The following is a 15,982-nucleotide window of genomic DNA, read 5'->3' as shown; positions in this document are numbered from 1 at the left end:
GGGGGACGGGGAGACAGAAGAGACAGACAGACAGACAGACAGAGTCAAAGATACAGAGGCACAGAGAGACAGAGACAGGCAGAAACAGAGAAAATAAAGAGGCAGAGAGGGAGACACATACACAGAGACACTAAGAGAGACACACAGAGGGAGACATACTCAGTGAGAGAGATAGATGGAGAGGAAAAGAAGGAGGAAGGGAAGGAGGAGGAAGGGGGAGGGAGAAAGGAAGGGAGGAGACTGACAGAAGGAGGAGGTGTCAATGGTAATTGGAGGAATTGTTTGTTGAGAGCATCACTCTTTCATTTAAAACAGGTATTGACAGGAGACATGGCTATGCAATGAATGCTAATACCCAAGTGATGCTTAGGTACAAATGAGTTTGTTAGCCTACTTGTTCTGATTCCTCCGGTCCTCTTTCTGAACTCTAGAATTTGGGATTGCTCATTACCTGTTCACTTTTATGTTTCTGCAAAGTCCTGATCATTGTCTTCAAACCAGTAACTATGCACCCTTATCATTTTTCCCCTCTTGTTTTTGCAGAAAATTTCAATGAAAAGGAAAGTCAATGAATCGTGGTCTTTGAAAAGCTGCTTAGAAATGTCTGTTTCCCGGTTCTCTGAACACGTGGCAGAGCTGTAAGTAACCGCTTTGCAGTGCGTGATGAATTGGATGGCTTCAGCCCTGAGGCAAAAAAAATAATTGTCTCATTTTCGCGCTGATTTGCTTAACTGGTGGGACCATGCCAGAAAGGCTAGCTGAGACGCTCGTGGACCTCTGGACTCCATTAATAATACTGTGGATTACCCTCCCCACTTGTGTGTACACGGCTCCGATGAATCAGGCTCACCTTTTAACTACTGGATCCCCTTTGGAACTAAGCAGGCAGAGTGAAGAAATGCGGATTTTGAACCGCTCCAAAAGAGGCTGGGTTTGGAATCAAATGTTTGTCCTGGAGGAATTTTCTGGACCTGAACCGATTCTCGTTGGCCGGGTAAGCTTCATTTTTTAGCTCCTGTTTCAGGGTCTGTTCCTGGTCTTTAAATGTTTCATTTCTGGCTCTCCACAGTTTGTCGTCACACTTCACTGTAAATCCTTCAGACCAGATGGTTAGTGAGCTAACCTGTTGGTTTTGTTAGCAATATGAATAATCCCCCAGTTTTAAACGTTCTTTTAGGAAATGTCAGTTTCTGCCTCACTGCCAGCCTAGTTGACCCTTTCAAGAGACCACATGCTACTTAGATAATGCATAAACAAGCAAACTGCATTTTTGTTTACATGAGATCTCTCTTGCAAAACCTTTTCTCTAATTAATGTATCTGGCCCTTAATACTTGAAAGTTGTAGGCAGTTTTGTCCGGTTTGAATTCCTGTCATAGCAAATGTCAAACATTATTCTGTATTCATTTAAGGTTCTCCATCCCAGTTTCCTGCAAGATTTTTCTTTGTGTTTCATTGATTGCCATTTCAGTTCATAAGAAAAACAAAACTGTATTGGTAACACAAAAGCTGGGCACAGCCTAGTGCTAACATCACAGAGCATCTGCTCAGACACTGCCCAGTGGAATCAAATGCATAGGAGGAAAATCCTAGCTCAGTAGTAAGTACCCGTGTTTGCCTGTGTGTGTTACATTTGCTTAGTTAGTTTTGGATGTTCTTCACATAGATACAGGCCCTTAGCTCTCCAAAATTGTCTTGCAGTACTTTAAAAGCATGTGTATGTTCACTCCTTGGAATCACTTGCTCATTTTGGCACATCTTGACATTCACTATTCTCATCTTGGGAATTGTGGTGAGAAGCTACAGATCGGGTTGAGTTGGGAGCACTGCTGCCTACCATGTAAGACAGGATGATCCACTGAGGAGTTAGCAACAGGAGGATCGGAAGTTCAAGGACACACTTTACCATCAGGATACCCAATATCCACCTTTCAGAACAGGAAAGTTTCAAAAGCATTTTCTTCGAATGGTGAACTGACGATGGCTAACATTCCTGATAAGCAATGTCTAGAAGTGAATCATACCTTCTTTTCACAAATTCAGTGACTTCGGAGGGATGTAGCAGCGGACAAAATACAGATCTGCAAGACTTAATGCTTTTCACCTCAGTAGGCACTTCTGGCTTCTTGCTCGGCTCTCTTGACTTATGAAACAATTGAGCCTCCTTAAGACTTGCTTCCTCTTCTCAGGGGATTTAAATGTATAGTTTTGTGCCCACACAAAAGATGTGGAGATAGTATATGTTATGATACTGGCCTTGCTGGAGTTGAAAGTAGGTACCAGGCACTGGAGACAGGCACTGATAAAGCAGTGCTCTTGGCTGTCAAAGAATTAACTTTTTGGTCAATACTGACTACTTACTATGTATGAATTGCTATTATAAAACACTTTGTTGGCAGAGACTTTTTGACTTTAACAATATTTGATCATATATGCATATTACAGAATAGTCACATATACATGTATCTGTTTTAAAGTGATTTATAACCACCTTTCTTAAATCAAAATGGGAAAAAAAATCCATGAAGTATTTTCATGAAATAAACTCTGGTAGCAGAAGTGAGTTGAGGCTATTTATAGTCATAATGTCTCCCATTACGGTGGCTGTTCATATATTTCACAGCAGAAATGTTAATGTAGTTGATTACAGGGTGCTGGCCTGGACCCTGCTGAGGTTGTTGCTTACTCTATAGTTTATGTGCTTTAATATGTTTCTAAAAATGGGTGAAATTCTGAATGCCAAATTGCATCTATCCCCACTGGTTCTGGATACAGACTTCCTGATTAGCTTTATCATATGTATAAATGCAAAAACTGATGCTTAGGTAAATTAATAAACCAAATTATGAACACAGCTCAGGTAAATGTACTACATGAGATTAAATCTTGGTGGTGATTCCCAAGATAACAATTTCAACCATCAAACAGGTATTATATTTCAGTAACTGAGTACCTGGGATTTATAATTTGTACTTGACTTTTGAGGCTAGGATACGAAATTAGTAATTCATCCTTCTCTGTATTCAAATTTTCTTTAACCAGCTCTGAGGCAAGCAATTTTCATCCTATACGAAATTCTGGAGTTACATGCATACATGCACATGTAGTTAATGGAGAGATGATTCCTCCCTGCATCTTGTAGTAACCTTATTATGAGGGCATATTAATTAAGATGTGTCCTGCATAATATAAATAACTGAATATGTTGTGCCCAGAAGAGCACTCTCTTTTCATATGAATAGAAAAAGCAATTAAACTTCTTTTTAAATGGAGTATCTGATGACAGATTTCATGTCCCTCTTTAAAAAGAAGTAAAAGTGACAGAATCCAAGAGCCAGATATTCAGAGTTTCTGTGTGACTTACAAATGCCGGAGGTGTCTTGCTTGTCTAAATGATAAAAATGCCAATGAACCCCAGTCCCTGGAGATTAGCATCATGCTCCTGAGGCTTAGTAACAGACAGTGCACAGAAAAGAGCAGGTAGAAGAATTAGTCCGTAGGTTCTGCCTGCTCTTAACTATAGACAGTGGACAAATCAATTGTTAAACACTTATATTTTCTTTACAGAATTTTGTTTCAAATGTTTTCAATCACACATATTTCCCTTTTAATATCAAATTACTCCTAAAGTATGACAGCCTTAATTTTGTGCATTGTGGGATTTTATAAAGCTAGAATTCTTTTTTCAGGTTACTGCCCCAGATTATGAGTCAGGCTGAGTGCAGACATGATCCACATTGGGGCGCTCACTGGTGTTTTATGATGTTTTTTATCTTTATGCACAGTCTTCCACATCCGACTCTTTAAACCACTTCACTGCAGAGCTTCTCCCCAGGAACCAGCTGAGAAGCATTAGTTACCTATGAGCCTACCTGCTCTTTAAAAGGCCCTCCTGCAAGTCACTATGTTGGGGGCCTCAACCTAGTGGGCTGAGTTCAAGCTCAAGGGCAGTGCCAGCTTTGAGCAATTGGATCTTCAGTATTGCATATACGCCTTTATATTATACTGGTTCTGTTTTTACACATTGGTGGCAGCTGGATGTGCTAAAAGAACTTAAGTTAGAGATGGACTCTCTAGAGCTTTGAACACTGACATTGTCATTTCCTGGTAGTAGTCCTAGGGAAATTATTTATGACTTTGAAAGATTGTACCTATAAGTATATTTAAATGTGAGTGAATTGTCAGCTTCATAATATCTGTCATATTGCAATAGTATTTAAACTACGTACTTAAATGTGCATGTGTGTGTGTGTGTGTGTGTGTGTGTGTGTGTGAGTGCGCGTGCGCACGCACGTTGTGCATGGTTGTAGTAGGTAGAATAGTGATGTTAGACAAAAAAGCAACAAGCCACACATACAACAAAAATACTGATGACTGTCTCTCTTACTCAGCACAAGACAATGGAGCCAAAAAATCCACTTCTCTTATGCAGATTATTATGATTAGTATAAGGGTGATTGAATAAGGGCTTCAGGTTCTCAGTCTGCTGGGACAGCCTAGAACCTGAAGGAGATTGCTGCAATAAGTCAGAGGGGATCTGACTCTTTAATAATGTGATATCTTGGTTTTATATGCAATGTCCTCACTCAAGAGCTGCATGATGAATTACAAAGATAGATAATAATAATTTATCTAAGTGTACAATTTTATGTTTCACCACATTCATAGTGACTTAAGGGCAACTAATACAAAGTTATGGGCATTAAGAAAGATGACAGACCATTTCCTTAGTCAGAAACAAGAAAAGTCTTTGTATTTCCGGTTAACACAGAAAGAAAGAAAACCATTTTTAGATATCCCATCTCTGTCCATTTTGTCTTATATATGGTTGCTCCTCCTCCAATATTTCCCGCTTTTACCTGGGCTAGAATTTCACCCTTCCTGCATCACAACATATTCCATCTATGTTCATGATTGCTCTGCTGCCAGAATGTAAGTTCTTCATGTGGCTCATTTGTATCCATTGTTAGATAGATCAAATGCTCACAGTCTAGAAAACTATCTTCCTACTAAGAAATACTCAATAAAATTCCCTAAGAATGCAGTCTCCCTAATGCACAGTGTCCCTAAACAATGAAGGAGCTTGAGGAAATTATACAAGCTCAGCTAGATTACTATAAGTAGTACCTTTTATTAATGTGGTCCATGCAATTTTTTCATGTTCTTTTACACATTTCTGTACCAAATGGAGACATCCCCATGTGTTTCTATGTGTTGATTTTAATGTCTCTTTAGAGGTAGTGAAGGAGGAATTTCTATTTCTGAAAGTGTTCTTTTTCAAAAAGGTTGCTGGATCATCTCTATAGAGCTTGGTTTCTCACCGGCAACAAACAAACAAACAAACAAACAAAAACCCAAAAACAAAACAAAACATCTTTTAAACCTTTGTCAGTGCTTTTGGTTCAAAGTAGATTAGGTATGATCTTTCAGAGTTTATGAAGGACAAATACCACCACAGAAAGATCCACTCCTGTTTCCAGATGTCTGTAAAAGAAAAGACCACTCAACCTGTTGATAAGTGAGACATGTCAAATGCTGCATGTCACGGCCCAGTCCTAGCACTGAGTTTCCCTGGGAATTCTGTCAAAGAACATAACAGCTCACGAGACTCCTAACTTAAAAATAACCTTATAGTATTGGATGGTCAGAAAGAAAGGGAGAAACCTAACAGTGGATTTTGATCATGTTTGCAGCTGAGAGAAAAAAAAATGCCCTTGTCTTAGATTATGTATGCATATGTTCTGATAGCCAAATTGCCATCATCTTGAGAGGCCTCTGCAGTAAGGTGGATAGAGATATCATAACTGTACATTGGATACCTGCACCCTACATCTGCTGAACATTTCATTGTCAGTGGAGTTGTACCACAGAATGAACACAAGTCTGTATCAGGAGGAGAGTCTCAATTAACCTGGTCCCCTGAGATCTCTCAGATACTGGATCACCAACCAGGCAACATACACAAGCTGATATGAGTCCCCCAACACATATAGAGTAAAGGACTCTTGAGTCTGGGTCCAGTCAGAGAAGATGCACTTAACCCTTAAGAGACTGGACGCCCCAGGGAGTTTAGAGCTCTGGTGGGGTGAGTGGAGATGGCGTATGAAGGGGGGAAAAGGTATGAGATGTGGAATAGTAGGAGAGTAGACCAGGAGGCGAATAAAATCTTGAGTGTAAAAATAAAAAACATTTAAATAAATGTCATATTAAATTTAGGAAATATTCTAAGTGATGTTGTGTGGTTGTATGAGAGCAAAGAAAGGAAGATAATCTGTAGGAACATGATATGTTGCCAGGAAATAACCTATGAGACATCATTCATTAAATATGTGGAAAAGGACATGGGATGATAAAATAAAGCATCCCTGATATGGCATGCCAAAATTATATATGAAGTACAGATAATGTCAAGCGGTCATCATTCCGTGGGAATGTTCTGTGCTAGCATATCCTACAAAGTTGATAAACAAGAGAAACTTCTCACAGTGTTTGATACTAAATGTCTGAAATCGGGATACCAGAAAATTTGGTCTTCAGGTGAGGGTCACTTTCAGGACACATACTCCCATGTTCATGGTGCATTTGGCAGGCCTTATAAAGACAACAGAGTTCTCTGGGGACCTTTATTTTTTAGAAGTTTACTAATTTTATTCATTATTCACAAAGATTCCACTCTTGGCTTCCCAATCTCTCATATAATTCTGTTCCACATGCTGTAGTGTGGGTTGGTACTATGAGTCATTTAGTTATTGAATTCACAACTGCCCTGGGCTACCCAAGTGCTCAAGTGCTAATATTACAGGTGCAAAGCAGTATACTCACTAAGACATATCAATGTTCATGTGTGCCTGTGTGTGCGTGTGTGTGCATGTGTGTGTAAACTCATGCACGTGGAAACACGCCCATGTGCATGCACATTCCCCTGCTTGCATGGTTTCAGTCTCTTGTACTCTTTATGCTGCAAAGCAAGGATTTAGGACGGGAAGGGGGCTCTTCACACAAAGGACAAACAAGAATCTGTGGGACATATATCAGATTTTAATTCTGCCCCACTCTCAGGGAGTTTGAAAATATACCCAGTCACCAATGCTTTAGACAGAAATGCTCACAGAACAAGGAAATGTAACCGTCTTTTGGTTTTCACCCCATGTAGCTGCCGCCCTCTTTCTGTGGCCCTCGTGACCCTTCTTTTCTCATATTACTTTATTTTTGAACAAAGGTAGTGCAGGTGGCCAGCGTTATTCTACCCTGACTCTTTCTCTTACATAAACTCCTGTGCCTTTTCTGCTTCCCATTTCCCTGTTTCCCTCCTACCTGGGCTTCTGATGTGTTCCTTATTTGGATGTAAATCTCTCACTGGTGATGCCTCTCCTATCTATTTATAATCCTCTTCCTCCAAGGCACTGACTCATTTTCTCTCTTTAAATTTGACCTTCTAACCTTCCCTCTTCCCTGTAACTTGGCAATCGTCTGGGTAGTACTTAGTATGAAGGACATGGGATGCCAAGTAATTACACTATATTACAGTTTATGGTGTCAGCGGCCAGTAGGAAAATTGCACTTGACATGCCATTATTTTTGCCAGGCCTTTGCATGTTAAGAGCACTGAGCGACTCAGCCATGGCCAAACTGTATCTGTGGCCTTGCAAGAACAATTCACTGTCGGTTCTGTGAAACCTCTGCCTGCTCTGACAGAGCTGTGTGCACCAATAGTTTGGCAAAATGCAAGTCAGCATTGTGTGTCTCAATAGGGCCAAACCACAAATGTTGCACACCTTTTAAAGCTCAGTGTCTTGATTTGAAAATAACAGCAGCTCAGAGCAGTTGGATACCCTTTGATGGTGGTATAAATGAAAGTCACACCCTCAGTCATGAAAATGCACCAATGCACAAACACACAGACACACAGTCACATCTACATAGGAACACTCATACAGATACACACAGGCCATTATTTGAACATGAAGAAAACCTCACTTGCTCATATTCAGGATGAATTGTGTTTGTTAGCAATGGGATTCTCAGACATCTTCTAGGTTTTTATCCCCATAGCCTAACACTTTCAACTTCTTTGATACATCCTTTAAAGGGACCAGGAGATAGAAGCTTTAATCTTCGCCCAAATATTCTATGGCTTTGCAATTTTGGTCTTATAAAATACAATACTTATGTTGCTACATTACTAAAAAGCTACTGTAGTACTTGAGCTTATGCACCCAAATAAAATTATTTTTATTTTATTGATTCTATACAAAACTCTTTTAACAGTCTAGGTGCGATATTTGCTTTTTTGGGAATGAGCAAAAAATGTTATATACATATTTTGTGTTTGTTAAAAGATTTTGAGAAGACATAAAGAAAAAAATCATAAATTGCGTTTTCTCCTATTTTAAATTTGGTCGTTATATATACTGTACCATTTCTTATGAACAATAAATATGAAATAGATTGTGATGCTTATATTATGTCCTAACACTACAGGAAACAAAAGAGAAGCATTAAAAATAAATTGATTACATCTCCCCCACCCAAAATACAGACATGCTTAGTGAGAGGATAACCTAGGTTTACTTCTGTAGATAATCTGAGCGATAAATCAACTCAGTCTTATAGTAACAATTCTTGTCTATTTCATTATCCATTTGAGGGGGTTTTCATTGATATTCATGCATTATCTAATTGAAACAATGTAACAGTATCTGCTTATGGGTAAAGTATTTTCATATTATAGGACTATGTAATCCTATTTATAAATAAAGAACAAAAAGTATCCTGTATTTAGAATAGAGAATCAGTTCCTATTGTTTTACAGGGAAGAACTAAAAAACATAGGAATATTGCATGTGAACTCAAGGACTAAATGACAGGGAGGTTTATTTCCATAACAGAATGAAATGAAGGCTCTGAAAACTCGAGAATGACATATTTGGAACATGTGCCAAGGTCATAATTTTCAGAAATGAGGAGTAAAATGAGCATAGAATTGAATCATGATGTGCATGTGATACGAAGTACCTGACACACATTAATATGAAAATACATCTTCGCATACTCATGTGCAAATTTATCTGCTGGAGGATTGAATGTCCATGGATGTTCTAACACTTACAAACCTAATAACTTGTTAGCACCCACCACACACTTGCACACCCTTCTCTTCTCATCTTCTCTAACCACGGAAGGAGACCCAGACACTGCCAGGACTCTTGATTTCTTTTTGCTGTATTTTAATAGAATGTTAATCACTATCCACTGTTTTTATAAAAGTATTTATCAAATTGAAAACAACCCAATCTTATAAAAAATCCAAATGCATGACGAGAAAGTGCTATCCAGGCAAGCTTCTTTACGCAAAGTGAAGAATTAATGCTTGACATTGACTCAGATTAATAAGTAAACCTCCAGGCAAGCAAGATGGTCTGATATAATCAATCTTCATTTTCAGTATGCATGGCCAGATTATCACTTTGTTTACAAAATAATTCTCTGCGTTTTATTTTCATAATGTTTTTAATCATATTAAAAGACACTGAAATTTCTAAAAATAGATGGTAATGGTGTTCAGCTAAGTATTTAAAAAAAAAAAAAAAAAAAAAAAACTTCAGAGCACCATTCATCCATAATAAATTCCTAGCAATCTTATTTCGTTTGAAATTAAGTTTGTAAATAAATCTTATATAGAAAATGAAGAGCTACACCTACCTTCCACCCTTGGCTGGTGAATGGTAAATCTCATCAATTAATCAATTACTGTGCTAAACATATTTAATCATTTCATGCAACAAGGAAGAAGGAACATTGAGTGTTTTTGCACGGCTGCAGGCATAGTAAATGACATTCATTACCATGGAACGGACCAATTATTAAGCAGATGTAAAGGCTTTATATACGGTCTTTAAGTAGGAAATTACCTTGCAAGTCTTTGGGTAGTATAGTCTCTTTACATGCTCTTTTAAACATTTCAGAAAATAAGAATTACTGAGAAATCTTAGTTAAAGAATTATGCTATTTAAGTAAGGTCACTGTGCTACAGAGTTTCCAAGGTCTTCTTTTGCCTGGCTATGCATGTTTCCTAGAAGCTGTACTTTTACTTATACTGCATTACTTTATCTGTCCATATCATTTAAATTCATCCCCACACCTCCAGCATAGTCCACTCCCATCCTCATGTTTTCATATATTTCAAAATAAAGGCAATTTGGACAACAGACAAAGATTTGAATGTTCGGTTAGCATGTGGGAATGTTCTTTGATAAGCACTCACTTTCCCCCTGGAGGTTAGACAGTTTTAGATGCTACAACCTGCAGAAGAAATATGATAGACTGCATTCTCAGGGATCAGTGTGAGCTCTGCAAGTCCCCCCAGCAGTGGCAATGCCTGGGAGCTTGTAAGAGTTGAAGAGTCTCATTCAACATGTGTATATCCTGGCTTACTAAATCAAACCTGCATTTTACCCATATCTCCAGGTCTTTTTTGTGCACATGAAAACATTAAGCATTTAAATATATTCTATAATTAACGAATAAACCATTCAGTTATTAATGCCAAAGCCATGCATGTAAATATTACAAAAATGTTAAAAAGAACATAGTTTTATTGTAAGTTCATCAATCATTATTCATCCCCACAATTGCCTAAATAGTGATTTTTGCTACTTATCTATTAAATAATTTATTCGTAATTATTCAACTACTTTTGTTCTTGACATCCAGACTGATGTCTAGATAAAAAGGAGTAGTCACGAGATAGGGTTTGAAAAAGCTTCAGGGGACAATTCCAGAGCAAATAGCTGCTTAATCTCAGTTGACCTCATGTGGTAGGGGGGAGGTAAGAAAGGACTCCTTCCTGTGGCACTGGTATTGTGTGGAGAGTCAAAGGTAAGAATCTCGGTGCCTTTTACCTGTACCTCCAACACCATGTGTTAATGCTGCCTGGTCCCTCCTCAGAACCACAGGCTCCTTCCCTTTCTGTCTGTATTTACCAGAGTTCTGCAGATGTGCTCTGGAAGATACAGAGGATCAAATGTCACTGGGCTTCAGTGGAGACAGTTGCAGAATCCAAATGAGCTTGCTCAGAAAGGCCTGGGAAGATTGTGAGAGAGCAGACGGTAAAACACTAGGTACACATTTCTGCTTTTTTGTTGTAATCTTAAAAATAAAGGACCAGCTCTGTTGCACAGTGTTTCCTGTGAACATCATTGGGGTGAATATAAAATTGAAAGCTCGATTCAGAGATATTAAGGAGGAGAAGGAAATTTTTTTTTTTAAATCACCAGGTAAACAGTCTTTTTGAGGCTTTCCACGGTGATGGTTTGTATCAAGGTTGCTGGCCAAGTCTCACACCTGAATCGTAAGTGGTAAGTTCTTAACGTCCTAGGATGAGACCTCCAATATGCAGATGAGAACAGTGAGACCACTCACAAAGACCAAATCATTGACTCATGATTAGTATAGAATGGTTCGGTATAATAGCTTAGCACATATTAGAGATGTTTGAATGGCAAAACTTAGGTGACAGAATATGTGCTCGAGGCATCTGCATGTGGTGACTGCAGTCATCCTTCCATGAGCAGAACCTGTGTCGAGGCTAATAATATGGCACACTGGTTAATGTGCTTACAGCACCAGCATGAGAACCTGACTTCTGATTATCAGAACTTATATAAAGTCAGATGTGGTGATTGTGCAGCTCGGCAATCTCAGCCATCCTATAGTGAGAAGGAAGGTATGATAGGAAGATGCCAGGAAGTTGGTAGGACAGGTAGCTTGGCAAAATATCCAGGCACAGACAAAATATTTTTTTTCAAACATGCTACTGGCTGCACTCTGAACTTCACAGGTGTGCCACAGTGTTCAAACACCAGCACTTACACACATGAACATGAACATACACACATATTTTTTAAAAGATCATATATTCTTCTATATACTTATGTACTATTGATCAGTCATCTTCATATACTCTGGTTACATTAATGGCTATTGTACCTGCAAATATATAATTATTGCTGTCTCAGAAATAAAAGGAAATGATGTGGAGAAAGCATTAGCTGGTGAATACTTTTGTCAATGTTTCAGGCATCTTGCTATTTCTTTGATATATATTTTCAGGTTGCTACTGTCTCTCGCTTTATAACTACAAGAATTAAGGTTTTCTAAAGCAGTCATTTTCAATGATCTGGGTGAGGATCGTTAAATGGTTTTTCTGAACCTGGTGTGATTCTTAGCTCCCCTCAAAGCTGAGGCATTAAGTTACTCACTAAGGTCTTTGGTAACAAGTGTGCAATTTTCTAGGTTTTTCTTAAAGTAGGAACCACAAGAACAGCAGAAAGTAACATATAATGGTCTAGGGGGAATGAAACATAAAATTCTGTCCACATAGACAAGAGCTAAAAGAAGACAAAGTGCTTGTACCCTCAAGTTGCCTGAACTAATTGTGCTGATGTTGAATAATTCAGTAACAGTTCCCCGAATGCTGGAATCTGAGCTGCTGGGATGTATTGCCCAGACTGCAGAGGTGGAGGGAGCAATACATTGCTCATTGTAGTGACTTCTTACGGCCATTTGGAACTCTGTGCATCTGTTTATTGTGTGACTTTCTCATTCACTTGTCCTGTTCTTCTTAGTGATTTTCAACCCTGAGCATAATGGCCTTCCTCTGGGTGTCCTGATCATGTTCTTTGCTGCTGGCACACTTTATCCACTGGGTCTACTGAGAAGAAACCTCTCATGCCTTTAGACAAGTCTCTGAGGGAAAGTAATTTGGGGAAAGAGCAAACATGGCTATTAAAATTGACCAAATCCAATAACTCCTCAAAGCAAGTCAGATTTCCCAGCTACCCAGAGGCTTTATTTAGAATGTGGCAGGGTTATTTATAGTGGAGTCTTTCTTCACCTTTCTTTTCCTGTGCTTGTGTGAGCCTAAGCCTTTAAGTGATTTTTTTCTTTCATTGCAACAGTATGCCTTATGTGTGTGCATTTGTTTGCATGTGTGTGTATGTGTGTTTTTGTGAGTATATGTGTTTGTGTGAGAGTGTGTTTGTGCATGTGTGTCTTTGTGTGAGTGTGTGTATGTGCATGTGTGTGTTTGTGTGTGTGTACGTGTGTGTTTGGGAGAGAGAGAAAGAGGGGGAACTAGACAATGGGAACACATGTGTATGTGCAAATGTCTATTATCACAAGGCAGCAGAGCATTGGCAAGGGCTCATCTTCTGGTTACATTTCTGCTTTTGAAGAGCATTTTAAAATCAGCCTTGTGAAGCTTATTAATTTTTTTCTTTTTCTTTTTTTCAGAAACCATTGTAGGATTCCTATAACTTGACTTCTTAATCAAGGCCACTGTTTCTTATGACTTCTTTCTACCTTTTTTTTTTTTTTTTTTTGTCATTAGAGTCTTAAGCTAATGTTCTGATTATTTTAAATAACAATTTCCAAATTCAGTGTATCACTTAGATTAGCAGGCATGTATTTAAATAGCTTCATCTTTTCCTCTAATTTTATCATTTGATGGATCGATAGCAGAAAGACAAGACTGAAATATGAGACAGTGAACATGTAGACATGAGTTCTTTAGTGTGTCTCATGACTCTATCCATATAAATAATATTGGGCATGGAATTAAATCAAAACATACAAACCACAGAGGCATGCAGTAAATAAACAATGAGACTGAATTCTGAAAATGATGTGTATTCACAAAGGAAATGATATTTAGGAATGTGCAACATGTAAGTCATAAGCTTCATGCATCTCAGGATGTGAAGGTGTTTCAGGGCATATGTAGTTGATAAAATCCTGTCACTAGGTCAACAGTTGAACATCCCATGTAGGTCTGTGTTATGGTAACTTTACATGAGTAAGAATCATCTGAGAAGAGGGAAACAAAATTGGGTATATGCCACCAGTGGATTGTCCTTTTGGCAAGTCTGTATATAATTTTCTTAATGGTTGGCAGACATAGAAGGGCCCAAATCACTGAAGGTGTGGGAACTTCATGGCTACAATAAAGCAGACTGAGTGGATAATAGCCCCAGAAAGCTCTGAATACCCACAAAACAATTCACAGACATTATGAAGCTCAAAAAGAAGGAAAACCAAAATGGGGATGCCTCAGTCCTTCTTTGAAGGGAGAATAAAACACTCACAGGAGTAAATGCAAGGTCAAATAGAGACACAGGGATTGAAGAAAAGATCACTCAGAGACTGCCTTACCTGGGGATCCACCACCTATGCAGCCACCAAATCCAAGAACTATTGCGATGCCAAGAAGTACTTACTGGCAGGAACTAGATAAAGATGCCTCCTCCAGGAATCTGTCAGAGTCATATAGATGCAGCTGAGCATGCTTGCAGCTAACCATGGGACTGAACACAGGGACCCAAATGAAGGTGCTAAAGAAAGGATTAAAGGAGCTGAAAGGGGTTGCAACCTCAGGTGAAGAATATTATCAACCAACCAAACTCTCCAAAATTCCCAAGGACTAAAACACCAACCTTTGAGCAAACATTGAGGGACCTATTTATCCAGTTGCATATGTAGCTGAAAATATTAGTGTCAGGTATCAATGTGAGAAGAGGCCTTTTGTTGAGGGAGGACATGCTTTCCCAGTATAGGGGAATGCCAAGGCAATGGCGTGGAGAAGGTGATTAGGAGGAAGTGCACCTTCATGAAGACAAGTGGAAGGGGAGGGGAGATAGGAGCAGGGCAGCGGAAAGAGATAACACCTCAAATATAAATACAGAATATCTAACTTTAAAAAAAAGTAAAAAGAAAGAAAGCAGACTGAGCAAGCCATCAGGAGCAAAAGGTTAAGTAGCTTTATTCAATGACCTCTTCATCAGCTAGGGGCGAAAACTTCCTTCAATGATGGCCTTTTACCTGTAAATGTAAAATGAAATCATCCTTTTTCTCTAGATATTGAAGTTGATTTTGGTTACAGGCATTTTATTACATCAATAGAAACCTTAACTAAGACATGCCAGAGTACAAGAAAGTAGCAAAGAAGCAGAAAGCAAACAGAGTGATAAGTATTCACATGCAAATGCAAAAATAAATAAATAAAGGGAAGGATTGAAAGTGATAGAAATTAGAAGGTAACAAAAGAAGGGAAAGAGAGAGAAAGGAGGGAAGAGGGAGGCAGTGTTTGTGGAGGAGAGGTATATTGGCTGAATTTGAGGAAGACTGTTGTATCTCAACAAATAGAGACTGCTCTGTTTTAGTCCATGAACAGATGTGTTTAAATGGGTTAACACAAACATAGAAGGCAGTTCTGATCATAGAGTAGTAGTTCTTACTCCTTTTTTTTTTTCTTCTCCTTTTTAAGATAGATGCATTTTTATTTTAATACATGACATTTGCTGAATAGCCACAGCTGGCCCGTCTCAGCAGGAAGTCAGAACAATTTGAGAGAACCAACAGATATGATGGTCTTTCTTCTTAAACATTTAGGAATAAACTGTTGGCCTTTGAACCTTATATGCTTTCTCACCATGGATGCCCAAAACACAATTGTGATCATTTGATTCAAAGCTGATTAGGAACATAATGACTTAACACAGAATATCTGAAATTATTGTATCTCATAGTTCATATTTCACATTCTCCAATATTTTTTAACAGAAGACAAGGAAAGGAAATAATATTCCTTATGCCACTCTTTACTGCCAGATAATTGTAACCCAGCTTTTCCTCCAGAGACCTCCAATCAGCACGGCTGAGCTCTTCTTCTCATACTGAGTACAATAAAGCAAGTTGCTGTTCTGGATTATTACATAGTTGTTGGTGCATCCTCATCTGGTTCCAGTTTTTCGGTATGTGTTTCTATATATCTGCCCTTTCTTCATGCCCTTGTTATATCAGCAGGTCAAGTCCAAATCCATGCAGTATGCACAGGGGACCCTGTGGAAAAAAAAATAAACTATTGCATTGGTACTTATTATTGTTGTATTTGGTCACAGAAACAACATAGACTGTGCAATTGATTT

General features: G+C 38.5%; 1 protein-coding gene across 4 annotated transcripts in view; it reads left to right on the top strand.

Moving 5' to 3' along the window:
- Positions 1 to 742: 742 nt before the first annotated feature.
- CDH8 (cadherin 8) overlaps positions 743 to 15,982 on the top strand; it is a gene marked incomplete at both ends in the record, with an annotated part of 367,179 nt that continues 351,939 nt past the window's right edge. For all 4 annotated transcript variants that reach the window (XM_080937196.1, XM_080937198.1, XM_080937197.1 and 1 more), the window contains one exon: positions 743 to 994. In XM_080937196.1, the coding sequence (XP_080793322.1) occupies positions 743 to 994 (252 nt within the window). The remainder of the gene's footprint in view (positions 995 to 15,982) is intronic.

Source organism: Micromys minutus, assembly GCF_963924665.1.
Source record: "Micromys minutus genome assembly, chromosome: 24".
In the NCBI taxonomy this organism is placed as follows: Eukaryota; Metazoa; Chordata; class Mammalia; order Rodentia; family Muridae; genus Micromys; species Micromys minutus.
This window is presented reverse-complemented; position numbering and strand designations above follow the sequence as displayed.